The 27,898-nt window shown below is 40.4% G+C and overlaps 1 protein-coding gene across 1 annotated transcript; it reads left to right on the top strand.

Moving 5' to 3' along the window:
• The first annotated feature begins 12,004 nt into the window (after positions 1-12,004).
• Positions 12,005-26,593, top strand: LOC114438071 (uncharacterized). Its single transcript, XM_028409141.1, has 26 exons — positions 12,005-12,064; positions 13,663-13,796; positions 14,078-14,223; positions 14,640-14,805; positions 14,902-16,613; positions 16,708-16,831; positions 16,922-16,981; positions 17,091-17,131; positions 17,366-17,470; positions 18,917-18,982; positions 19,101-19,250; positions 19,331-19,438; positions 19,904-20,033; positions 21,066-21,182; positions 21,337-21,381; positions 21,460-21,539; positions 21,697-21,809; positions 21,982-22,165; positions 22,513-22,597; positions 22,718-22,863; positions 22,956-23,046; positions 23,172-23,320; positions 23,408-23,493; positions 23,580-23,649; positions 23,771-23,889; positions 24,127-26,593. The coding sequence occupies exons 2-26, from the start codon at positions 13,676-13,678 to the stop codon at positions 24,266-24,268; spliced, it is 4,356 nt and encodes a 1,451-aa protein (XP_028264942.1). The 5' UTR covers positions 12,005-12,064; positions 13,663-13,675; the 3' UTR covers positions 24,269-26,593.
• The last annotated feature ends 1,305 nt before the right edge of the window (positions 26,594-27,898 follow it).

Genomic DNA, 27,898 nt, shown 5'->3' on the forward strand with positions numbered 1-27,898 from the left:
TAAAGAACAGACTTGAACAGGCTGATTTTCCTCCTCTGGTTCCCGCTGTCCCGCGTCCGAGAGGCTCGGTTCAGGTTTTGGGACGTTACCTCCCGGTGGTTCCTTAGTAAAAGTGACCCGGACAGCAGCACACCTGTTTGCAGAGAAGCAGTGCTGTCCCGAACCGCAGCGGTGAAAAATGTCACTTCCTCACATCATCCGCTGAGAAGCAGAGAGGGGGGCTGTCCTATGCTGAGCGGGTATCTCCCACCTGTGCGTAAAACGCTCTACAGAAGGGAAGGCTATGAAAAAACAAACCCACAGTCCTCGCTAAACAACAAAGAACACAGACAAAAGCGTGGAAACAAACGTCGCTCTCAGTTCCTATCGACCTACTTTTCTAACAGCCAACAACACTATTTTCGGATGCGGGTTGCTCAACCCTTAAAAAAAGCGCAAAGATGCTCACAATGTGCTCCTATGTGGACACGTATCCGATCCTCATGCGCCACCTGGGACTGTTTCTGCTCCTCACACCTGTTTGAATGGGATTTGCGCTGCACTGTGGGCTTTAAAAAAATCTGCATTACACTGGCAACTGGCTTAATTTGCAGCAAAGCCTGCGGTGAACAAGTAGCTGTTGTGTTGCCCAGGCACAGAGAAAATGTCCGATTTGGAGACAGGGAAGGTGGAGGAGGGTGGAGGCAGGACTTATTTGAATTAAACAACAAAAAAAATTAACCATACTTGATTTTGATTTCACAATTTAGCCTAAAACATTGAACATATTTAGCCTAAAAGGGAAAAAAACATACATACAAATGCAGCAAAATATCCTCAAAAAATTAAAACCGCAATTCTCAACACGAAATAGTCAATCTGTTTTTTTTTGTTTTTTTTTTTTAAAAAAAGGTCCAACTCTACAAAATGTAGATTAAGGACGCTTGAACAGATAGTTAGAAATCACTTTGATTGGTTTCAAATGTCAAGAGTGCAACATCTGTTCAGATAAAAATAATAAATATTTACAGCAAAGAGCTGCGATAACATTGTGGGGACAGCATCTTTGAAAAAGCACATTTTTGTTTCCTCTGGCAGTTTTCTGACCGTGTGTCGTGCTCTCATTGTGTGTGTGTGTGTGTGTGTGTGTGTGAGTGACTCCTCCTGGCCTGTGCATTACAGGCCCATACTGGCGGTGGTGACTGCTGCTGTTGCCATGACAGCAGCGCAGCAGTGTCTCCGGCCGTGCAGAGGGTGAGTGGGATGCCCCGTCCTCATCTTTCCATCCTGACTCAGACAGCAGTACGCATGGGCCCAGCAGACCCACTTGTGTGACGACCAGTTCAGCGTTCCGTCCACTGATCGTCAGATAAACTATAAACTGTGTGTGTGTGTGTGTGTGTCTGTGTGTGTGTGAATGGACGAGAGGCTGCTGTTTCGTTTCATTTCATCATTTTCGGCCTCCTGTTGTGTCTTCTCTCAGGACTGGCCTGCATGCTGGATGAGCTGCAGGACTCCTCACATGCATCCCTCAGGGGAGGCAACACATTGGCCTACTCTTATTTTGAAAGGGTTGGTTTTAGATACAAATGTTCTGTTTGTTGTCACTGGCACAAAAATCACAGGCAAGGATCAAATTACTTTTCTTTTTTACTTTTACTAGACTACTAATCTGAGATCTCTTTTTCAAATTTTCACCTAACAAACATCTTCAAACTTAATTAATGAGATAACACTGGAGAGGTGCCTGTCCCAGAATTAAATTAGATTAAAGGCCTTATATGTATACTGTCTGAAAAAAATCTCATCTGCAGCTCTATCAAATATTTGATGCAACAGAAAAAGCGCCACATTTATCTGAAACATCTCAGACACCCTCTTGATCTGTCACACTGTGCAAACTTCAACAAATGCAGTGGGAGCAGGCTGCAGGACATCCAAGCAGTAACTAGCTGCTTGGATGTCATTTAAATCTATTTTACAGAATTGTAACTAATTATTTTACAATATCCATTCAATTATCTTGAAATTGTGATCAAAGGTAGGGTAGGAGACTTTGAAAACTCAGGGAGAGTCAGCCAGATTTCGAAAGTAAACACACGCCCCTTTCTCTCGGAGCTCACCCCGAAGCCACGCCTCCCAATCACATGGACGCGCATTACCTGAAGACGAGCTGCGGTCTGTGACTTCGACCATCATGCACGTACCTCTCTGGTGCACGCAGAGCAGGAAGAGAGTGACAACCAGCCAATACTCCACCAGGGTCCACCCGGAGGATTGGCTGATGTTTTTAGTGTTTTATAGCTTCCACAGATGATTAATATTCCTCGTTTTAAAGCGAAACTGCCGAACTAATCGGTTGCTATCGGATTGTAAAGAGAAGTTACACTAATTTTAGAAAACGTACATCAGAATAAATCTCCTACCCTACCTTTAATAACTCAAAAATATCCAGTTTTCTACGATGTTTGAATTAACTTCAATTATTATACTTTGTACTTTATTACATTTATTTGACAGTTTTTAGCTGTGGTATTGACCTGTTTCAGGTCAGGCCCTGATGGATAGAAAGTCAGGTGTTGTTCTTAACCAGTTTGTCTGTTCTTACTTGCTGACTGTCGATCTTGTGTAGTTTTAAGTGTCACACGTGCATCAATTGACTGTTTTAAAGATACTGGATAGATTTCTTGTCTCCCTCTCCTGGCATGCAGTGTAATTACACCAACACATTTGACACATGTATTAACATGTGCAGAGCTTGCCAGTCACAGATTATGGTGTCACACCTGGATTATTTGCGTAATAAGAGTTAAGCTCAAGAGCAATGCTTTGTCAGACCACCAGAGAGACACAAAAGCTGGCTAATTTTCCAACATTAGCTTAACATTAGTGTGTTTTCATGAACTCTGAAGAGTGTCTGGCAGATATTCTTTGAAATTCTAAAGCTTCCTCCATTATAGTCTTTGTTCCTGAAGCCTACTCACCACTGTGGGCATCATTACCAATGCTTTAGCAATTTTGTGATTTTACAATATTGCCATATAATATTTGAATATTATATTTGAAAAAATGAATATTTGAGGAGACCTGAATAGCTGGACGTCTCCATTTTCAGAGGTTGCGGAGGTAAAAAAAAATGAGATTTACTTACTTAACTTTATTTAATCTAATGGGGTTTTGAGGGTTCTTGTTACTTTTTATACATTTTGGTGAAGAATCTTATAAGTAAAAGGGTGAATACATGAACAATATAGATACTAAAGGACCTAAAAGCGCACACATCCACAGGATGCAGAGCTCAGATAGGCCTCATAGCTTCCTCTGAGCAGAGATAATCTCTCAGCACCACCATCCGAGTGCTTCAGCTGTCGGACCTGTAGGCAGGGTCACGCCTCCTCCACTCCTAATGAGGCAAAACTGCTGTAATTACGCTCACAATCCCCCACTGAGCTCTTCCTATTCACCATGAGCTGGACTACTCCTGTCCTGGAGGGCTGCAGTGAGCGCTGAGATAACTCGCACATTTTAAAAAATGATAAATCTCTCATACAACAGAAATGCAGGCAGAACATCATCATGTTCACATCCATCTATCTGACCTGAACCTTAATAACAGGGGATCGACTTGATCACTCATCGACCGGCCTGTCTACACACACGTCGACTCTATTAAATTAGTCTGTTTGCAAATGCCATGAACATGTCCCAGTCTGCATGGTGTCCAGAGCCACTCCACCTATTGACAACTGCATGACACAATTAAAAAGGAAGACAACACAATTGAGCCTATAAAGTTCCTTAGGTGTCTAGAACAGTCTAATGGAAGATGAGATGCATTGTGGGAAATGTAGGATTCAGTTTGTCTGGAGTAACATCTCTCTGACAACTCTGCTTGTGCTGCTTTATTGTCCTTTAAATCTTCTTTTGTTTATAGGTTTGTTGTCAATGCAAAACATTTACTACACTTTTAACATTTTATTGTTATTTATATATTGTGTGTATTTGTAATATAAACATTACAGAAACAAACAGCATAAACATGTACAGAATAGCTGCCTGTGCTGCCTTTTGTGCTTTACACACCTGATTTTATTTTTTGTATTTCTGAATGAGTATAATATTAAAAGCACTGTAGTTTTAAAAAAAAAACAAGGAGAATGTGTCATGTATGATGCACTGAAAGCAGTAATTTAATGTTTCGAAGTTAGTTTATAGCCCTTGTGTTGGTAAGTTGGATCCCACAGGTTTTGCAGGAAATACAGCTTTTTTCTAATATCTTAAATCAAAAGAAAAGTTGAAACGTGCTGTGTAGTTTTTTTTTTTAATTCAATTGTTTAAAAAATCATTAAAAAAGGAGCAAAATCTATCATTAGCTGCTTTCAGCTGCATCCTGCAGACTGGCCCACCAAGGCTGCACACAGGACCAGAGGTTGACACCCTGGATACTCATGTGAAGTATTAAAAAACTGTGCATTAGTGCAATATGCAAGTGTAATATGTGTATTCCACTGATTACATCTCTTGAGTGCTACACACAAGGTCTTCTTCTCGGGGGTATTTACAGTGATATCAAGAATTTGAGTGCAGTTGTAAACAGAGGACATGCAGGGAGAGGCCTTGCAGTAAACAGAGGCAGGGAGACAGACAGCAGCACAGAGCTGAGAGTGTTACACTAAATAAGAGGATGAGAGGCAGACACACTGAGGGGGAGTGATGGTGAATCAGCCTCAGTTAGGGTGACAAGTTTACCCTGCTCGGCCGGTGTTGATGTGCCACCATGATTAAGTCTGAGTGACAATTTGATGACTTACTGCCTCCTGATGGACGAGCTGGAAACTGCACTTCCTTTGTGTATCCCATCCTGAGATGGACCTATCCTACACAAGATCATATGATCAACAATAAACAGCTTTACTTCTGTTGTCTGATATTATTACACATATGAATGCAGCACCTCTATGTTGATTAAAGGGCCAGTTCAAAAATAATTTTGGTTTCATATGATGCAGAATTGAAGACAACAGAACTATGTATGTATTTATAAAACCAAATAAAAACATCAAATTTGATGAAGCAGATCATTTTCCATCTCTAATGATTGAGAAAAGAAGTCATTTTTTGCAGATTTAACTTACATAGGTATTCTCTAAATTTAGTATTGATTCTGTTTTTTATGTTTTTGGAATAAATTCCCTCTCTAATTTTACCATTTTGCACATTATCAGATGGAATATAATTGTGTTTATATAAAGACATTTTGTACTACTGTTATTAAATTGTAATCATCTTTCACCCAAATATATGACAGAGGCTTTTATAGCATGATGGTGATGATCCATTTAGATTTAAATTAGCATGCCATGTCAAATAATAAGCTTCATCTGGTGCATTATAATAGTCCAGAAATAATCTCTGTATGACTTTTGAAATATATGGTGCCCTCTAAAGTATGGTAAAGGAAACTTCAATCCACTTTCAATCTAACACAAAGCCAACAAAAAAGAAAAAAGCTGTTAACCTCTTCAAACTCCTGAGGAAATATAGACTGAACGGCTTCCCTCCATGCACATGCTGGTTTGAAGAGAGGACACTGCGTGACAGAGAGAGACAGCATCCTCGGGCTATTTAGTGTCTATTGTATCAACTCCCTCTTTGTCCTCTCAGTCAGCCACCACACGGAGCAGCCAGAAGTTGTATTACCAGTCTGGCATGGTGAGGGGCTGCAGCACGACATGAACACACACTGACAGCCGTATGGGACCATGAGCTGGGGAGGCAGGGAGCTGTGGGTCGGAGACCCGGGGTGGCTGCAGGCCATCGGGACAGAGCAGCCAAGAGGCAGCCAGGAGACGACAGAATGGGCACCGTCGCCATGGAAACACAAGCGGCCCAGGCAAATCATGGCAACTGGTAACTAAGTAACAGGAAATGATGGACCATGGAGGGCGATGAGCCTGGTTTAATCATGAGGGGAGGAGGGAGGGACAATAACGGGGAGATGTGGGCCGCAGCTCACTGCAGACCCCTCTCCCTCTGAAGTGTGAGCTCGCTCTCTCCCCACGTGCACCGGATTGACACGAGATTAGTGAGAGCTGGAGAGGAGGCCTCCACCCTTCCATCACATCATTTTCTTTATACATCCATGAGGGGGTGTGGATGAGCACAGGCTACAAGGAGAAGAAAGGCGAGCCGCAGCCATTAAACTGAGCCTTACTGTGTTAAGGTGTGTGAGTGCTGATGGGCCTATTAAAGTGGCTATAATCAATGTTTTTTCAATAAAAATATAATATAATAATATAATATAATATATAATAAAAAATAATATAATATTAAATATATAATAAAAAATAAAATAAAAATTAATAAATCTTTATTGCTTTCTCACCTCTCATGTAGCTGTTTTAAACCAAAATTATAATCTGAGACCATAATAGTGCAAAACATATGTCACTGTTTAAGTTCACACCCTCTTACAAAAGAAAAACCTGCAGAAAATCCACCATAAGGCAGTACTACGCAGAACCAGATATCCATAAGACTTGACAGAAAACTAAACTTAAAGGAGATTAAATGTTGAATTCATCATGTGTGTAAATAATCCGTATGCTGGCCAGTCCTCCAACTCCTGATCTGTACAGATGGATGAGTTCTAGTCACAATTTGCCACCTTTTTGCTGCCCCCTTTTGGGCCAAAACAAACACTGCATGTTAAATTCTTACATGGAAGTAAATTGTTTTTTTTGTTTTTTTTACAACCTGGACCCTCTTACACAACTTTCCCTAAGAGGTCTCCAGCATGCTGCAGGGTTGCGAGGGGCCCAGAGGAAGCCTGCTCACGCCTTCACAAAGGCAGATTGTGTGTGTGACCCTGGTGACCTAACCACTGCTCATAACTAAAGCTTTATCTTTGACACAACATCTGCTTACTAAACTGACTGGTATGAACACATTAAGTGGCTTCAGAGACAGTGCAAGTCGGGTCATAAACAAGCACACGTTTAAAAACGTGCATGCGTGCGACTCTTACCTTATCTGAACATTTAAAAAAAACTGTTTTGAATGCAGCTAATCTACTTGACCTATACCACTCCCTCTCACGTGTGTGTTTGTGTGTGTGTGGTCTGTCGACTTCACCTGCTTCGGTGGCTGTGATCTTGCCAATACTGTTTATGGGCTCATCCTGGAGAGGCACAAACACTCCCTGCTGCCCAAACCTTCCACCGCTCTTATTCGACCCCCCTGATTGGTTGTGACATGCTTAGAGCGGCCCCCCATGGCTGGACTGACATCTACTTTGCCACGGCAGTGTGACACATCTGACTGAATCTGTCAGGCTCTGTCCTCTAAGCCTTACTCCCTAACTGCTACCACTGACCTTTGTCTCTGTTTTTCTTCCCCTTTTCAGACTTTTTTTTCCTCATTCTCAGACCACGTGTTACTCTTACTTCTCTGTCTGCCTCAAAACTGTTTTGGTTTACTGATTTTAACCCCCACACGATTTGAATAGGTGATAGTATTATTGTGATAGCTGTTCATCGTCTCTATTTTAATCATGAAAAAGCAGGAGTCTGGCTTCAAAGATGACATCAATCCCTCTGTTTCTTTTATTTAACCATCTTCTTACCATTCTTCGTCTTATTTAACTAAAAGACAGGAAGACTACCCCCTCATATTTTTTGCAGTTATCCACAACATCCAAGTTAGTATCTAAAAACTTGGTCTTATGATCTCATCACCCAGCGAGGTCAACAAGGACATAACAGCTCATGCGTGGCGAAATAGTGGGTTAACTCTTGTCTCCATCACCATACAGGATAAGCACGAAAAGATCCAGAACTAGACACAACAGAGTGTACAGACACTGAGGTATCTTCAGGAAAGTGTCCATCTATGACAAACTCCAAGTGGCCATGCTTAAACGTCTTGTTCTGAATGAGAACAGCATGCAGCACAACCACATATCAACCCAGATTTGAGATAGCAACAATAAAAAAAAAATCACACAGGCTGTGTCTGAAACCCCTCCCTAATCACTACATATGTCCCGAAATTGTGCATTCACCATTTTGTAGTGCTGTCTGAATGTGTAGTGAGAAAGTTTGGACCCAATATAGGACCCTCGAAGTATCCCACAATACATCATGAAAGGTAGTGTCCATGCAATAGTTACGCTACCTGTCTTACAAATTTAATGATCCATTTAATGAATGTAACATGACCCGTTTAATGTTTGTCGTAAAGAATTTACAGGACTATGACAGCACAAATTATAATTCGCAACAGAGTTTGTTTAGCTGGTAGAGATCGGCGTGTTTTATTGGTGACAGCAATTATGTCATTAACGGTGACAGAAAATGACAGTTATGTCGGAAAGGTCTGAAAATGTTTTCCCCATGAGTTCACTGCATGGTGCCCTACAATGAACTCCCCATATGGGAAGTAGGGAGTCAGTGAGTGATTTTGGACACAGCCACAGCGTCCCAAAAAATAGCTACATCCATCAGGCCGGTCTGTGTTACAGAAACCAAGAAAAAAAATCAGCTCCTAGTCACAGCTTCCACTGAAGACTGTGGATTTGAACTACTAATTAACACCTGCCTGTTCCCTTGTTCATGTGGCACTGTCAGACTACTGAGATGGAAAAAGTAGTGTTAGCCATTTTAACAGCGATGATGGCATCATTACCTTTACAAAGGAGTAAGCTCCACGACTGCTGGACCTTGTTAGAAGATGTGCTAAAAAGTGTTGATCCAGAGGAATGACTCTTTGGACATATATCTGTGGATGCTCTCATTCATCCAGGTCATAGTCATTTTCAAGAGTCTAAATCGAGGCAACTGGACTCAAGGACTGTTTTTTATGGAAACGTTTCGCCACTCCCCAAAGTGCCTTCGCAGAACTGAAGAAGCCACATGGGGGAGTGGCGAAACGTCTTCAAATGACTCTTTGGACAAGTCAAATAAGGTGCTGTAATGCTTTGAGTTGAGGTTTCAGTTAATCATCAATCTAAACTACAACTGAGTAATCCAACCAGCACACACCCCCCAAAAAAACTCCAGAAAATCCAGGAGTATCATTAAGGAAAGAGGCCAGGCTTTTGCTATCAATGTTGAGAAAAAAATACATTTACAAAAAGTCAGTGATTAGTTCACTGATCACATGAGAACAAGTGCTTTCTTTTTCAGACCTTGAAGCTTTTGACCAGTGTAGTTTATGGTGGTCTTTTCTCCCTGTTGTACGAGTGGTTGTAATTAAGCCTCCTGCATTCCTTTGACTGACCTCTTGACCAAACACAAGATAAAAACTATTAAAAAAAAGTCTCGATGTGATATAACTCTTGATATGAAGACACATATATTTTCACACATTGTCACCTACCACAGCACTAAGACATAATCCTCGTGAGTAACAGCGATCATCTAGTGCTTGGATACTCTCTCACTGTGATGACCCTTGCCTTTGGGAGGATGGGCTGGTGGAGAGGGGGTCTAACAAACAAAGCCCTAGCCTGACCCCTGTGAGCCTGGGAGCCTGCTGTAGGATACCACTCACTGCAGATGGCCTCACTGAAGGCCTGAAGTCATCTCCAGAAGACCATCAGAGACAAGTTGTTGGTATTAGAATTAAAACAATATTTCACATTGTGAACGCATTTTCACACAAAAGGAAATACTCAATAACAGTCCATAAATACTTCCACTGCCCCGAGGACATGCTTCTATCAACCATTCACATAAACCCAGACCGACACATTAACCCCTGGACCTTCTCTGTACCACTACATCCATGGCACATAACAAGAAATAATGTAATTCAGTGCACTCCAAGGTACAAAGATGCTACTTGGACTACTTATAGTCATATTATATTGTACTTAACCTCTTAGTGCTACGGTGAACAGCCCTGAATTCAGGAGGTAATGCTTCAAAGCCTCAAACTCAGCTCAAAGTGAGATTTGGGGAAAGTTTGAAAAGATCCTGGCAGTCCAAAGCATTAAAAGGGTTTAACTATCTGCATCTGTTATTATTTGATTCCATTATTTTGGTACTGACAGCATTTTTTTATTTGATTTTTTTTAATAATAATCCTCATCTGTGTTCCATCTTCATTGGCAGTCCATTTGGATTTCATGTTTCATGTGTTATAACCGGTTTGTTCACAAGAGGGAACTAATAGACCTCAGTCATGAGATACAGGGCATGTCAATGTCAGTGACTGGCTTCTTGGAAAACAAATACAATCTATTATGACAAAAACATGAACAATAATTACGCTATGGTGAATAATGGGGATTAATTAGGACAGCAGCAATGTGGGCCAAAATATATTAATTTACAGAAACGCAAGATCCATATGCTAAATAGTCACTGCAATGTTGATATCTAGAGAGAGAAAATGAAAAACTTTAACCTACATTTAGAACACATGCTGCAGGTCTCAACATGGCCGCACATGTTGCAACTTTTGGCACATGTAATAGCCTACTATGATAGCTATGTAGGTGTTTGTGTACTTTATATCTATTAAGAAAAAATATAAAAATATAAAAAAAGGTGATACCAATATATATAGCCTATAGAATAGTGGCTTTTAGATATAACACTTGTAGACAGATCGTCTTTGGCTGTATTCAAATTGCTCCACCAACATGCAAACTCAGCAGGAGGACGTACCAAGTTATCCCACTTATATCTGCTCGTAGGGTGCCAGACTGTTTTGCATTTGAATGCTGCAGCCTTCATTATTTGAATGTCAATCCTAAAAATAAAAGTGTTTTTTGTTTAATACGTCTTTGCTGCTTCCTGTCGCTTAAATGCAGACCAGCGGCTTCACGACTTCACAAAATGGCTACCATGAAGTTTTTCTCGGCAGACATTTTGACCGCTCACATGCGATTTTACACATGTTCACACAGACGCTACATAAACGAGGCAACTTCTTTATTTTAATCTTTCCTTTAACAGCACTTTTAGTGCTATCCTATGTTTTTCACCATTGTAACAGAAAATCTGTTAAGTCGTATGAGCACACAACAGACAGTTGTTTTAAAATACTGCACCAGGATGTGTACTTTGTCAGTGTTTACATTGGTGGTTAGATGGTATTAGTTTTTTGTACGGGACCGTGACACCCGCTGAGGCCTGTACTCGCTTCGTGTCGTCGTTGTAAGTTGTAATAACACTTCCTGCACCTGTTGTTCTAGTCGGCCGCCATGACACCAATAAAACACGACGGGCCTGAAATGAATGGCTAATTACTCTGGTCGGTGGCTGCGACGACACCCCAGTACTACAGATTTATAAAAGCGCTCTCGGTGGTTAGTACATACGACTCAGGCAGGTTAACTGTTGGTTGATGTAATATAATATATTATATATATATAATATCAAGCTAATGATTAGCTAGAGTGATGATAATTTTGTGCTAACCGAAACCACCGTCAAGCTAGTTGGTGCTATGGTGTTTTCTGCCCCCGTATTGTCTCTACCACAAATACCGTTAACAAAGTAGGCTTTTGGCAAATGTTATGTCAAAATGACATAAACTACTAATACGAAAATAGCAAACTAGACACGTTTGGGCTAAGCCGTTAAAGCTTATGCTAACGAGGCTAGCAGCAAGTGTGTGGTCTTTTTTTTAATGTAGTGTTTGTTTTAGGCAGCGATTGCGTCAGTAACTACATTTAGATAAATGTTGATTGGCTTAAATTATTTTAAACAAGAGTGATTACACTGGGTTCTTCGTATTAAGTTGGCTAACTTTACGATAGCGCTGCCATTTTTGTAGGTTGAACAGCTATTAAGTGACGTCCGCTGGTTTTGCGGCGCTGCGCTAGGAACGATGTTTTTCGGGATACATTTCATTGGGACGTGTCTAATTTTCCAGGTGGGTGGAGTTGGAGCGGAGTGAATAGGTTTCGTAGTTAGCCATCCGGCAGTGGGACAGCCTCCTGAAGCACCCGTCCAATGGGTCGTTCCGGGATGATAAGGACGTCACAACAGTCGGTCTGCCTATCGGAAAATGTGCCTTTAGGACGGAGCTAAGAGCCGGCAGGATCGTCTGTACCGACCAGGGAACGGCTGAGGTAAGTCACCTATGATCTAAACTACTGTATATATACGTAAAATCATCCATGTCTAGCCTGTGTAGATTTTACCGGGTGACAGCTGAGATGCACACAGACCATTGTTGTTTCAGTTTTGATGATCCGGGTTTGTTGTAAATACAACCCTTGGCTGGCTCACAACACAAAGACCGGTTCACGGCGACAACAGCATACGAAGCGAAGAGGTTTTGACTTTCCAGGAATAACCAATTGGCTTCAATTAATGTCCTAACACACAACTGCTAAAATAACGTTTATTAATCAACCCTAAAGCAGTCATAATTACAACGTTTCAAACCGGTGTTAAGCAGTAAGTACATAATTTTAGCCACTTGCTTACAACATTGCAATAAAACATAAAGATTGCTTCACTTATGTAAAACCTGGCTGTTGGTGCTGCACCGTGCATGCACAGCGAAATGCAGACAAATCCTGTGTATAAACCTGAAATATATAACGCCGGTACTATAGGACAGTGAGCCGGGCTGCAGCACTAATTCAGATGCAATGCATTGTTTTTTTCCGTAAGTAAAGTAACATGTTAAAGCAGAAGTTATAAGTCAAAGTTCTGTGTATCGGGGCGTTCGCGGCAAAATGTGGGCAACGCGAGATTTCGTTTTCTATACATTGAGGAAAAGGGGAGGAGAGAGAGAGAGAGAGCAGCGTGGCTCATGTGCCCTGCAGCGTGCAGCTCAGTACTCAGTGTACACATGTCCAGTAAATGGATGCAAAGGTAGCAAATGGTATGATTTTTATTTTGAGACAAGAGACCTCAAACATTTATCCTCTACAGTCAGTCAGACAATGGGGATTATGCCACCCACTGGTGTTGTCCCCCCCACCCCACCCAAGAAGTCTGAAACTGAATTTTGGCAAAACTGACAGCTGTCTTCTTAACAGCAACAATATGAACATTACAATCAGACAGAGCGGTTTTAAAAGTGTATACAGCACTATAAATGTGTTGTATGTATTTATATTTATAGCTACAATGTTGTCGGGAAAAACTACAGTGGAAGCGGTTTGAAAATATGATCCAACAAAGTTGTATTGTAATAAATAGAATACTATACGGTCACTTTTGGCAAGGATATGCTTTAACTATATACAACATGAATGTACTCTACTGTTCACAATAGCCAAAAAGTATAACGCAGAACTGGTGGTGGGTCTTTTCAAAGCTTTTAGGAGGCAGGAAGTGTAAGTTAAGACTAAGTCAAGGAACCGGTCAACTGTATAAAGCTAGACAGCCAAAAACTATTGTTAAGTAAATGTTTTCCTGATCTTGAGAGGAAAAAAGTTTACTGAATTACTTACAAATAGCTACACCTCCCCACTTGAAAATACCCACAAAGCTGATTTGCCTTCAAGGCACTAGTGATGCAAATATAGGTTTAGACTCTTGCCGAGGAAACTTTTACAGACAAATGAGAAGAAATTGAATCAGTAGCACTGTGAAGAGCCCCATCTACCTCTGCCAATGTACATGAAATTGCGAGATTTTCAAGCGAACAGTAGGCAACTGTGTCAGGTTTTAAAATCCAATCCATGCAAACAGTTGTTTTCCATTTCTCCAGAGAGAGCAGCAAGATGCAAAGTGCGGTGATTGTGGTCCCGGACACAAGCGATAAATCCAGCCGTTTCTATGTGGTGAGCTGGATCAACAACCTGCTGAAGACAAAGTTCAAAGATGTGCGGGAAACGGGCTCAGGTGATTCATTAGTATGGACAGTCCTAACAGTTTTCTGCCAGTCCAGCTATATATTACAGAGTTTTATTTTGGGATAAGCAATTTTAGGAAATACTTTCTCTAATATTTGCTCGTAGTGCTTTTGCTGTACAGAAACTGGTCTACACTTTACTCAGGGCATCTTCTAATATCATCCTCCTTCCTGTATTAGTTTCTTGCTTGGATATCAATCCTCGACTCTTCTTTCTACAAGAAGACAACTCTTTCTGACCCTTTATCTTTATCTGTGTTCGATCCAACAGGTGCATGTCACTGTCAGATCATGGACTGCATTGTTCCTGGATCTGTTGACCTACGTAAGGTGAAGTTTGATGCTCAAACTGAGGATGACTGTAAGCACAACTTCAGTCTTCTCCAAGAGGCCCTCGACAAGAATAGCATTACAAGGGTATGTAACATGTAACTTCTCTTCCAGTATCACAATTTGTTGAAGGAATTATTACCCAAAAGATGATCAATTATGGGAGAGTTAGGACCAGGAACGTCCTGGTGTCTCCACTAATGATCTTGTCACCAGTTTCAGCAAATACATAGTTGCATAAATTAAGAACAAGGTACTACATGTTGAAATTTGTAAATTTAGGATTTGTTGGCAGAGACTGTTTACTCCTACTTCCTAACCACATGTTGACCCTGAATTCATATTAGGAGTGGTAACAATCGTCTCCTTAAACACTCAAACCAGAAATAGTTGACGAAGAAAATTTCAAACACAAGGAAATTTACTTATAGAAATGTGTATTTTATCACAAAGTATACCGTTTTGTTTTTAAAACGCTGTCATGTTTTTTTGTTTTGATACAGACTATTCCTGTTGATGAGCTCATAAAAGGGGATTTTAAAAGTAACTTTGACATCTTGAAGTGGTTCAGAAGTTTATACATGGCAAATGTCAAAGGTAAAGAGTATGACCCTGTGACAGCTCGGGACAGGCACGATATCAGCCGACTTCTGGCATCTCCGCAGTCATGTAAGTGAAATTTTGCATGAAATAATGTAGTATAATGTATTGTAAATTAGTTTTGTTGGAGCATTTGTGCAGTAATATTTTTTCTTATCTTGTCAGTGCAATGTACGGACTCAGACAAAGAAGAGAATGGCAATGGAGAGACGAAAAGAAAATTTCCATTTGATGAAAAGTGGAAGGATACATATGATTGGGCTGACCGCAGTACTCTCGGAAAGCATTATACTTACTGTTCCATTTGTGGAAATAACCTTAGCACATATACGAAAGGCTGTCTTGAACTTAAACGCCACATGGAAACAAGCAAACATATGAAAAGGGCTAAAATGAGGAGGGCTAGCTTGCAAAGCCAACTTGCTAAGCCGCTGCCTTGTAGCGATGCAGCCATTCGATTTATTCACAATCAGTGTTACAGTGGATCTGCTGAAGATAAAGAGGTGTCTCCACACTTTGCACGCCGCAGACTCGGGTTGCGGTACCCAGAAGATATCACGTCAGCCTGCCAACACACTCCTTACTGTGTTTACATTTATGAGGGGGTTTCACTGGGAGAGGATGACTTCGTCTCTGTGATCCTTGTTGGGTTTTTTGATATTGAAGCCTCCAGTTACTGCATCCGATTTTTGGATGCTGTCCAGTCTGGGGAAGATGGAGATCAGACAGCAGCAGCAGTGGTGGAGACCTTGAAGAAATTTGAACTATCCACAAATAATCTTGCTGCTGTATATTGCAGTGGTAATGGTTCATCCTCGGAGCAGATCATTTCACAGCTCAGGGACCTCAGCCCAAATATAATAGCAATAGGAGGCCTGTACACCATCAGTGATGCTGCTTGTCATGCCGGAGTGAAGGTGCTCTCTGAACAGACTCAAGAGCTGCTGGTAGAGCTCCATGCTCACTACTCCTCCTGCTCTACCAAGAATGATAACCTCAAAGCTCTCTTTGGCTCAGACATCAGTGAAGACAGCAAATCTTTTTACCTCAACATCAGCTGCCTCAATTTGTGTCTGTTAGTCACAAAAATCGTGGAAATATGGGCAGATCTCACATCCTACTTTAGCTCTCACCATGAAGACGATGAGAAGGCCAAGTTAATCTGCTCTCAGCTGAAGGATCCCAAAATAAAGGCAACATTTATCTTCCTGGATCATGCTTTAAAGCCGCTTCTCCGTTTTCAAAGGCAAACACAGAAAGCTTCCAAGGCTGATATGCTAGGTGTCTTAGAAACAGCTGGTAGTCTGCTAAGCACCTATACCTCGTACTTCCTTCGTCCTCAAGCTGCTGTTCGCTTCCTCAAGGACTGTGATCTCCAAATTCTTCAGAACAAGAGTTTCCACCTATCAAGTCCTGAACTCAGCTTGGGGCAAACTGTGGAAGACTTCCTGAAAGAGTGCGAGGAAAAGCCACTGCTAGATGAGGAGGTGCTGTCATTCTACATTGCACTCACAGGTTGCATTGCAGAGAATCTGCCTCTGAATGACGGGGTTCTAAGGACCATTGCTCAGCTCCTGAACCCCAACCACAGGATGAAATTAACAGTGAAAGCAGTAAGTGAGTTAGGAACAAAGCTGGGAATCTGTAGTTCCCCGGAGGAACTTAAACAGCTCAGAAATGAATTCCTTGAGTGTCATCCACCTGGGGAGGAAGAGAGTGAAGATGAAGAGACAAACAATTCAGCTTTGGTCTCACTGGAGAAGCACTGGGCCGATGTACTGAAGGACACCAAGCTGACCTCAAGTTTTAGGAAGCTTGTTTTAACACTCTTGTGTTTGCCATGTCCTCCACTTGATGCTCAGCAGGTTTTTAGCCAGGTATGTGACTGGATAAGATGTTTCCTCTATGATTTGTCTGTGTTTTGTCAAGCCTAATTAATTTTTTAGTTAACGGGCGTGTGTCCTGCCTCAGGTCTTTGAGTATGACGATGCAGCATTTTTGTCTGAGAGTGATGCCTTAACTGAAAACGAGTGTGCCTCGGACAATGTTCTCTCAGACAGCACCAGCAACAAGGACGTCAAAGTTCGCACTCGAGGTAAGAAAATAAATTAGCAGAAGAAAAATCAAGTATTTTATGTAAATAATAAACCACCTGTTAATAAATAATGGTGATCTCATTTTTTAGGACTGAATGGCCTTAATTTGTCTCTGAAGCCATGTGAAATCCGCCTTACAAAAATAAACCGTAAGTATTTCAGTTTCTATTTACATGATGATGTTAACTGGTTTCATTAATAAATTGTGAAAATCTCCCTGAGATTTCTCTCTGAGTTTGTGTGTCTTTGCATTCTCAGAGCTAATTGAAAATGGAAGGAACAGTGTTTTGTGCAAAGAGGTAACAGATTTTTTTGTGTGTTCCTTTTCTGTTTCTTAATGTTAGATATAATTATTTGACCATAGCTGAAACCAGAAAAATACTAACATACTAACAGCCTGTTGCCCTAATCCATTTTCATGGCCAGCATCATCACAGGCAGTTTGAATTGCCTATATAAACATGTGTGTTTTTTGGTTTACATTTGCATGTGCATTGTATCCGAGTGTGTAATGAGAGTGTGCTGTCTCTCAGGGGACCATTAGGGGAGGTTTTGGCTGGGAAAGCAGCTTACGCCAGAAGCCACAGGCCCGTACAGTGTTTCAGGCTGGTGCTTGCACCTGGTCCCAAGACGAGGTGGTAGGTATACTTGTGTATACTACCAGAAGAGCAATGGGCCATTGTTACCAGTACTAAAACAGAATACCATACAATGCCTATGCTTTATGTTTGCATGATTACAAAACTGGTAAATACTGCAGACAACAGACAAAACAAAAGCACTGTAAAAAGCAGGTGGTAGTATGCATTCATCATTTAACAGAGGATCAACAGATCAAACAAAGAGGGAAAACCACATGACTTTCATGAAGCATTGACCATCACGCACTAAACAGACATCCGTGATATAGCAGACGGGCTGTTTGTTTAGCTTGAACCAGGAGGAACACGCATCCAGCACCTGCATGAGAGAAAAGTATAAGGACCAAGCTTTAACTGTAACATTGCAGAGCTTAAAATGGGCGCTCGTAATCTAATCTTCTCATCACATCACTTCTTCAGGTCTACACATAGACTCTGAACTACAAGGCGTCTGTTGTGACATTTTGCCCCAGTGTGTCCTATGTTTTGACTTCCACGTTGATCAAACATACAGACAAGAGCATTCCCCCAGCCACACACGTAAACACAAACACACAATGACGGCAACAGTGAGGAGGAAGTGCTGTGCCCTGATCGTTATACATTATTACATGTACATGTATATTATTACATCAACTGATGAAGCTATGAGTCCAGTTGCCTTGATGTTTATTTTCAGTATCAAACTTTCCTGTCACAGAGAAGCAGGTGGAGGTAGGATGTGTTTGTTCTTAGGACAAATAAAAAACATGTTGCCTTAGTGAAGCATTATACTTCAGACACCAATAATAACAGTATATAATGAGTTGGTGGCTTTAGAAGCAGCCTGTGTAAAGTATTCTTTGTTGTGTTTGAGGGAGGGTAAATTCCAAGACCCGCTAAAAACTAACATAGGAAGTAGCAGACATAGAATGAAAGCCATGCGTTCAGTTTCCATTCGTCATTCGAAAAAGGAAAGCAGTGCTTAGAGTTCACAGTTTACTGAAGGGTTTTCCCCCATCGCTTGTTTTTCTTCTTGTGCACTGGTAAAATAAACTGATTAGTCGATATGAACGATATTTTTCACCATCTGGTTTCACCACTGATTCAACATGCTGAATTGGCTGAGAAGTTATCAATAGTGCTGAACATATGAAAAAACTAGATGCTTCCTACCACCTGACATTGGTCACAGGCATCCGCTTGTCGTGTCATGACCCTAACATTAAATGAAAGTGTAATGTGACCTATGTTTTTAACATTCAAAAATAAATTCTAATTCTGCTTCTAACACAGTTTTTATTTCATCATCCACTTTATAAGTGAAAAGTCAAAGATAAGGCAAAGGTGGGGTAACATATCCCCATCTGCATTACTAAATATAGTAACATATTTGCAAAATGTACCTTTAAATAAAAAAAATCTTGTTAACAGAAATAATCACATGACATCTTTGACTTTTAGTCGGAAGAAACATCACCATCCAGCAGGCCTACACCAACCAGAGGTCGACGTAAAACTACCTATCAGGTAATATGCTGCCGTTGCTAGAAAAGGCCCATGTGATAACACATTGCATCAGGACAGTTAACATCTCCATCAAATTTAGAAGGCACTGACTGATCTGTTTTTTCTTTGTTTTCTGCAGGATGGGAAAGGGTTTCTGACAGGAGAGCTGGTGTGGGGAAAGGTGAAGGGGTTTTCCTGGTGGCCTGGGATGGTGATGCCTTGGAAAACGAAGTCTGCTCCTCCAGGGATGCGAAGAGTGGAGTGGTTCGGTGATGGGATGTTCTCAGAGGTGAGCAGAGTTCTCAGAGGACGTTTATTTATTCGTAGTGCAAAACAGGTTTTACATCTTCTAAATGCTTTCTGTTCCAGATCTACACAGAAGGTTTGATGCCATTTAGTGCCTTCACAACGTGCTTCTGCAAAAATTCCTTTGCCAGTTTGCCCACCTACAAGGAAGCCATCTACCAGATCATCGAGGTAATGAAATCATTTTGCATCCTGTTGCTGTGTCATGTTAATCGACTGATTTACAATCTGTGTCTTTAGGACCAATTTGTGTAATTTATTTAGTTTTTCTTTGCTCAACAAAATAAAATTTATAGTCTCTACTGGCACCTAAAAAGAGAAAGGTAGGATTTAGGGCTGAGATGGCACAGTAGTTCAGTACTTTACACTCCATCACAGCAGAAAATTACTCCAGAAAAGAGGAGAAAATCTGTGTAACTGCGGATCCAACCTGGAGCTGATAAATACCGTAACAAATGCTGATTGTAACTTTTCTAACTGAAGAAAAGCCAGATGGCAGGGGGTCTTAGTGGATATTGCGTCCACTTAAAAAATGTTTTCAACAAAAATGTTAAGATATTAGTTTTCCACCTGTTGCAAATGGTGCATAAAGACTTGCACCATTGCCTCAGACTTTGATCACATCTGTAATTGCAGCTGGCAGGTGAGCGATGTGGGAAGTCTTTTTCTGAGGCAGAGGGGATTAAAGAAAAAGAGCTGACGTTGATGCTGGACTGGGCTTGTCAAGGATTCCTGCCTACAGGACCTGAAGGATTTTTACCTCCTGGTATGTTTACATTTACAGCCCAAGTCCTCCACTCTAAAACACCGTGTTTAATCCTTTTACAATGCTGTAGTTGTTGTACCTTCATCAAGAAGGGCATGTTTATAAAACATACAGTACATTAGGGTAGTTTTTTTTTTGTTCAAGGTCTGTTTATTTGCATTTTCCAAGTTACAAAGTCAAACAAAAACAGCCATATGGGAAGCTGGTTTACAGTAAATAAAATTAACATTAAAATGAAAGCATCACAAAATTAGAAACACTCAGGTAAAAAGAAAAAAAGCCTGAGTCAAACTCATCACCCCCCCCCCCCCCAGGCCTGCACCACAAAACAAAAACAAAGTCACTCCCCAAGCTGAATAAAAACCAGGATTTACGTAATTTATCTCAATTTCTCTGCTTCAATATTTCCTAAAAAAGTCAGAAAAGGCTGCCAGGTAACGTAAAACTTTTTAATCGAGCCTTGGACAGAGTATCGTATTTTTTCAAGTTTAATATACATCGTAATCTCATTAACCCAGTGTGAAAAAGCTGGGGGTTGAGGGTCTTTCCACTTAGTCAGAATAAGCCGTCTGGCTAAAAGCGTACAGAAGGCTAACATGTTACCCTGCTGTCTACTAATGTTCGTAGTCTGTGGCAGAACCCCAAAAAGTGCAATCATCGGGGAAGGGTTAATTGAAATATTCAACATCTTAGAAAAGGCATCGAAGATTGAATGCCAGAAATTAAATAGTTCAGGACAGTCCCAAAACATGTGGAATAAGTCTGCAGGATCTCGCTTACATCTATCGCATATTGGATGCACATCTGGTCTGATCTTGGATAACTTGACCTTTGACCAGTGCAATCTATGAACAATCTTAAATTGAATGACAGTGTGCCGTTGACATATTGATGATGTGTAAATCCTATGAATAATTTTCTGCCAGGTTGCATCTGAGATCATTAGGGTAGTTTTTGATGGCTCATTAAAACCTCAGAGAAACAGGTTGAGGCAGTTCTTCTAAGTGTATTCTTTTTAATCGATCTTTGAAGATGCTTCAGCACATCAGGACTCTTCAGACTCTGCCCAGTGTGATTACCAGCCCCCGCCAAAAAGAAAATATATTTTAAAAAACAAGGCGAGCACACCAGCAATCTTCTATAACAAAGGTAGGTATCATTTGTAGTGCATTCAGATAGTGGTTTCATTAAGAGTAAAGAAACCTTCTGTATTAGATTTTATGTTACTAGCACTAATATGTTATATATATATATTATTATATTATTTAGTATTTATGATATGTTTTCATGTTTTTCTTTGTAGAATCAATAATAGAAAAGGTGAAGGAAAAAGGCAGAACTATTGAAGGTACGTTTTTGTGAGAAAGTGTTCAAGTTTATTTATATATATAAACACAAAAATCTGAATATCAAGTTTTATTTTTAGATTTTTGTTTGTCTTGTGGATCAACTGAGCTTGAAGTGGCGCACCCACTGTTTGAAGGTGGTCTTTGTCTGAGATGCAAGGTAAACTTAAGGGTCTAACTAATGTTCTCTCTGTCTATTCTATGTGGCCTGCTTTTCTCCATATCAACCCAGTGTGTACATGTTTTAACCTCCATTTGAAACACAGCTGCCATTAACATACAAAATGCTGCAAATCGACCCCTTTTACTGTTTGCAGGAGAACTTCTCAGAGACACTGTATCGCTACGATGACGATGGTTACCAGTCATACTGCACTGTGTGCTGTGCAGGCTTAGAGGTCATTCTGTGTGGCAATGCCAGCTGCTGCAGGTAAGGAGGTGTTATGCCCTACAAGCCATTTAATTATTGTTACTGTAACTTTGAAACGGGGACCGTAAAACATGAAGAGCTAAAATAAAATGTAAGATTTGGCTCCCCCTTGTGCAGACACCTCCTAGTTCTTTTTTGTGAACATGTCTCGGGCACTGTCTGTCTCTCACAGGTGTTTCTGTAAGGACTGTCTGGAGGTCCTGGTGGGCCCAGGAACTTTTGACAAGCTGAAAGATGTCGATCCTTGGCGCTGCTACATGTGCCTTCCGTCACAGTGTGAGGGAAACCTCAAACTTAGACCAGACTGGAGTGTCAGGGTTCAAGACTTTTTTGCCAATAACAGCGCCATGGAGTTTGTACGTACACACACACAAATCTAGTACATTTTTCTGTTTGGCAATTCTTTGGTGGGCGAACTACCTGATCTGCTTCATCACTCAAATATTGATTGATATTGAATATTAAACTAATTCTCGCTTTAACTGACACGTTACCCTTGACATTAAAGTCGTGTCACAAGTCTAGTAAATGATTAAAAGCTTCAAGCATGTCACTTAATTTATTAATGGGTCAGCTTAACCTTTAATTTCTGGTGAGGGCAGGATGGACAACTTGCTCTTCTGGGGTTTTTAATGCTTTTCAGACTGTTGTGCTTCAGGTTTTACTTTCCTTATAAAAAAGTTGCATTTTGGTTTAATCACAGGAGCCTCACAGGGTTTATCCCTCCATCCCTGCTGATCAGCGCAGACCAATCAAAGTGCTCTCGCTATTTGACGGCATTGCAACAGGTGGGTGTGCCCCATACTCCTCCGCTCCCTTTAATGTTCTATCTGTACATGCTAGTGAAGAATTAAGAGTACACATGTAATGAAAGATAGTAATGGAGGTTAACTATGGCTTTGCAACAGGATACCTGGTGCTGAAAGACCTCGGATTCAAGATCGAGCGTTACATTGCATCAGAGATTTGTGAGGATTCGATTGCAGTGGGGATGATCAAGCACGAGGGAAGCATTGAATATGTCAGCGATGTCCGCACCATTACCAGGAAGCATGTAAGTAATACTACCCTGCACCCTCTTTTAAGTCCAGTGTCACACCGAAAGGTCTGAAAACAGTAAATTACTCTCCCTTTGTGTTTGTTAAGCTGGCTGAATGGGGTCCATTTGATCTTCTGATTGGAGGCAGTCCGTGCAACGACCTCTCCATGGTTAACCCTCTTCGAAAAGGATTATTTGGTATGTTGCCTCTAATCTTCAGTTAAATATTATCCCCAAGCAGTACAAAAAAGGACAGGATAAGGGCATTGAAGGTTTCTGCATTCTCTCACTCATAATATGGGTTGCCTCTGTTTGTCCTGCAGAGGGCACCGGAAGGCTGTTTTTTGAGTTTTACCGCATACTGACCCTGTTAAGGCCAAAGGAAGAAGACAACCGTCCATTTTTCTGGTTGTTTGAGAACGTGGTCTTCATGAGTGCCAATGATAAATCAGATATCTGCAGATTCCTTGAGGTAATCATATTGGACTTTTTTTCAAAACTATGTGTCAGCCGGATGGCAGAGAACGGGTTTTAATATCTAATTGTCTTTTTTTTTTAGTGTAATCCTATTCTTATCGATGCAGTGAAGGTCAGTCCTGCTCACAGAGCACGCTACTTCTGGGGAAACCTCCCTGGTATGAACAGGTACAGGCGAACACATGTTATCATTCTAACATGAATTATTTTTTAAAAGTTTGTCAACGTTACATTCTGTCTTGGTTTTCTTTTAGATCTCTGGCTACATCTCTAGACCACAAAGTGAGTCTGCAGGATTGTTTGGAAGTTGGACGTGAGGCAAAGGTTGTTTTTAATGATATTTAACAATTATATTTATCTTGCCGTTTGTAATGTGATGCTCATCTACATTTACACTGATTAGTTGTGTAACCAGGAGAATTTCTTTGTGATTCTCTCCCTGCAGTTTGACAAAGTCCGCACTATCACAACAAAGTCTAACTCCATAAGGCAGGGGAAGATGGGGCCGCTACCTGTCAGCATGAATGGAAAGGAGGACTACCTGTGGTGCACTGAAATGGAGCAGTAAGCATACTGTGTTAATTATTTCAGGGAGATATTGTTGGGCTTATGCTTCATATGATTCATGGTCACTATACCTTCCAAGTAGGAATTATGATTAGAAACTCCTTTTAGTATACATTGAAGTTTTAAATATTTTTCTGTCTCTTGTTTGTGTCATCAAATATCTGAGAACTTTATTTTTAACACTTTTGTCCATATTAATGTAGGCTACATTATTTTTGTCGTGACTTTTTTTAGGGTCTTTGGCTTCCCCAAACACTACACGGATGTGAACAACATGGGCCGTATGCAAAGGCAGAAAGTCCTCGGTCGCTCCTGGAGTGTTCCTGTGATTCGTCACCTCTTTGCCCCACTGAAGGATTATTTTGAATGTGAATAATTAAGGAGAGTCTTCAAATCACTGCAGCAGTGGTAAACCTTATGCCTTATCCTGTCCTGCATTGTTGAGTAGTTCAAACTTTTTGTATTTTAACGTTTAGAAAAGCTTTGCCTACGAGCTCTGTTTTCTCCTGTGATTTGTCAGTCATGAGCCTCTGTCATCAGCACTTTTCATTTTCCCTAGGTTTCCTTTGATAAATTATGGTGCTAAGGTCAAATAATACTGTTGCTCAAACTGGCCTGGGTCACAAAGTGAGGCAAGGCAGCAATCAATAGCTTTTTAAAATACAAAAAAATAACTTAAAACAAGTTGCCTCATTTTAAACCTTGTAGATCGCTGTGGAGATTAGTGAAACTCAAAGTGAAACACACTGTCAGTCGAATGAGAGGCAATAGTACCTTTTAATTCGCCTTTTTATCACCTCAGTCTAATATACAATTGTTTTATTAATTTATTTCTGTGTATAATGTGAAAGGGCTTTTAGCGGGAGTGTTTTAGCATCTTTGTCGAAAAATCTTTGTGAAAACAGCAAAAACATTCAACCGATTGATTTTACAGCTACTGTTTTTTCTGATGCCACCTAATGGGAAACATCCACGCCTGCAGGTTTAATGTATTCACTTCAGATGGTTTGCCTCACAGCTGTACTGTAAATTTGGAAAAAAATGTTCATCTCAAAAAAGGCTTCACTATTTTCCTACTGAACCTAGAATCAGGTAACTGCTGAACTCACTTTGTGTAACAGGCCGCTGCTCTCTACCTCAACACTGATTTATTGGTTGAAAATCTGCAGTTACAACTCTTTGATAATTTATGAATATCAATCATGTTTTCCCTCTGTGTGATCTGTATTTTATACCAGGGATTTTAAGCCTGATCTAATCCAATGTTTTCTGATTAGATCTCAAGCTTTTGTGAATTTTATTGTTTTATTTTTATAAGAGTGAGTTTGACTAGAGGGTTTTTTTAAATCTCAATTTCAAAAGTTTTTTTTTTTTTAAATCCAACTTTTATTAACCCTGCTGTGGTACAACAGTGACTGTTAAAAAATGACCTCACTAGGTTTGCATTTGTACTCACATTTTTAACTGTTTTAAGGACTGTTATTTATACACCTCAACAATTTTTAAGGGTTATCCACGAAAAGGGCTGTCATAAAGGCTTTGCATGCTTAATTACTCGTAAGATCATGTGTACACTATTAACTGCTATTTTATACAACAAAGGGTGCTTTTTTAAACAAAGGGTGCTATTTAAAACAACAAAAGGTGCTAATCTTAAAAGACACACATCTTGTCATGTGCAGAAGCTAAACAGCCATTATTATTTTAGCCCTTTTATGAAAGAAACTGAGCAATACAGGTCTTCCTTAGGGCTTAAAAACACACAGCTGGAACAGAAGACAAGAGGGTTCATGCCTTTGTTTAGTTTCAGCTTGTTTTGGAGTATGGCAAATAAAGCAAAAACAATGACAAGGAAAAGAAAACGGAAACGACACAAAAACTAGCCTGGTGATAAATAAATGCTTTGAACAAAGCAGTGAGCCTTTAACTCATTCATTGCTTGTTGGCTCAGAGATAACGAACACTGAATGTTTAGCCTGCCTTATTTTATCATGTTGGAATGAAAACTGTGGATTAGAAAGCGTTACAAAATACAGATTATGTTTTTTTACCATTTACTTAAATGATTAAACCAAAATTAGTTTGTTCCTGGATTCTAAAAAGGTCTTAGTTGTCAGTAATGATGTTAAAACCTTTTGGTGGGTTTTTTTTTACTGTTTGTACATACAGAACCACTGATATGGTCCTTAAAAGCTTCAGACTAAATATTGACAGTACTGTTCTGAGTGTCGATTAACATTTTGATCCTCCTCTGTGTTTTTCTTGTTTATTGGTTTCCTGTGGTTGTAGTTGGTGCTTAAATGTTTCACTGGATGTACACTGGATGTGTTCACATCCAATAAAGTAACAGACAGGAGAGTCCTACAGTGAAACGCTCAGATGTGGTCAACACTTTTACCTCCTTTGTTTAATGGTGCTGTGGTTAATGGTGCTAACGCTGGTTCTGTCTTACCTGCATCAGCTGAAAGTGAATTTTCCTTTTTAGGTTTTTGTTTTGCAGTGTACTACTTGTTCTTTTCTTTCTTTGTTTTGACAAAAATGATGTAAAAATACTAGTGTGATTGTCTTTTTTTTGGTGAAAACCGCTAATGTTAGGAATGACAAAACTGTTTGGGATTTCTATGCATGCATCGTAACAGTCGGTTTCTGATTAAGGGCAAATGTTGATTAGGTTTGATTAATATCGCCAAAAATGTAATATCCTGACAAAACTTTTTTTTGCTTACTTATGTCTAATAAAGACTTATGAACAGAAGATCCCTCACTTCCTCCCACATTTATTTTGATTCATCATCTTCACCGGCTTGGGATAATACATGATGATACAGACAACAGAAGCTCAGACGTGCTGATGTGAAACTTACAATGCTGCAGATCAGCCTCTCTGAGGACAATTTTTCTCCAATTCCTGCAACTTTCCAAACCTGACAGTCTGACACACTCCTCATACAAGATAAAAGTACAATTAGAATCCTGTCAACAGTCTGAATGTCTTCCTAGATAAAATGAATGCGTGCAATGGTCTTAGCCAACACAGAGAACTAATATCAGCCATAATCCACTACCGTCCTTTGATCAGGTGCACATGGCATTTATGGAAGCCCCCCCCTCACCTGTCTCACCTTCAGCGGTTGGTGTGGAAGACCCCTGACTTATAGTGATCCCTCAGACTTTATTCTTATTTACCTCTGGTGAGACTTTTCTCCAAGTGCTTTACTCAACCTCTGCAAACTTTACAACATATCATTCCATTGGAATTTTTACTCTGTTAAAATACTGATTTGTATCGACACGGTATTGTTAAAAAAAGTCACTTAGATGAGGATGCTGTTTCCCAGGGTTTAAATCTCCGTTCCATCTGAGATGGAGTGGGACTCTGGTTGCTCGGCTGTATGTCCAGTTTTGTCACTCCGGGCACCTCCTTCCCCTCCTGAACAAGCTGCATTACCTCTGCAAAGGAAAGCTGCTTTGTCTCTGTGTGTGCAGCTGTTTCTGCCGCTTGGTTTGTACTGACCGGATCAGAAGGTGGATGTGAAGCTGTCCTCTGCTCCAGCTGCTCAGCTGTGAGGTCTGGTGCTGCCACACATGAAGGAGAGTTTCTCTGTTTGTAGCTGGTCCTGTCTATGGGCTCCACGAACCTGGTGGTGACGAGCAGAATTAGTTTCTTAGAAACAATAACCACTATTTAATACAGAATAAATAGCAGATGTTAATGACTTGAAATGTGGTGTAACAAGTAATCAGTTTAAGTTATAACTGCAGTTAAATGTGTTTTACGGTAGTTTGTTGGTACGCACACAGCACGTATCAATGAATAGTATAATTAACACAACACCAGTAGTACAGCATACCAATATATTAAAACATTTAACAGAGGACAGTGTTAAACAGCCTCCTACCTGTTATAAAAGAAGAGTTTCAGGTCCAGCAGTTCATCACTGCCCGACTTGTTCAAAGACTTCAGACCAGCCACAAACCGCTGATCAGCATCAAAGTTATAAGAATC

This window comes from Parambassis ranga, chromosome 7, assembly GCF_900634625.1.
Source record: "Parambassis ranga chromosome 7, fParRan2.1, whole genome shotgun sequence".
NCBI lineage: Eukaryota > Metazoa > Chordata > Actinopteri > Ambassidae > Parambassis > Parambassis ranga.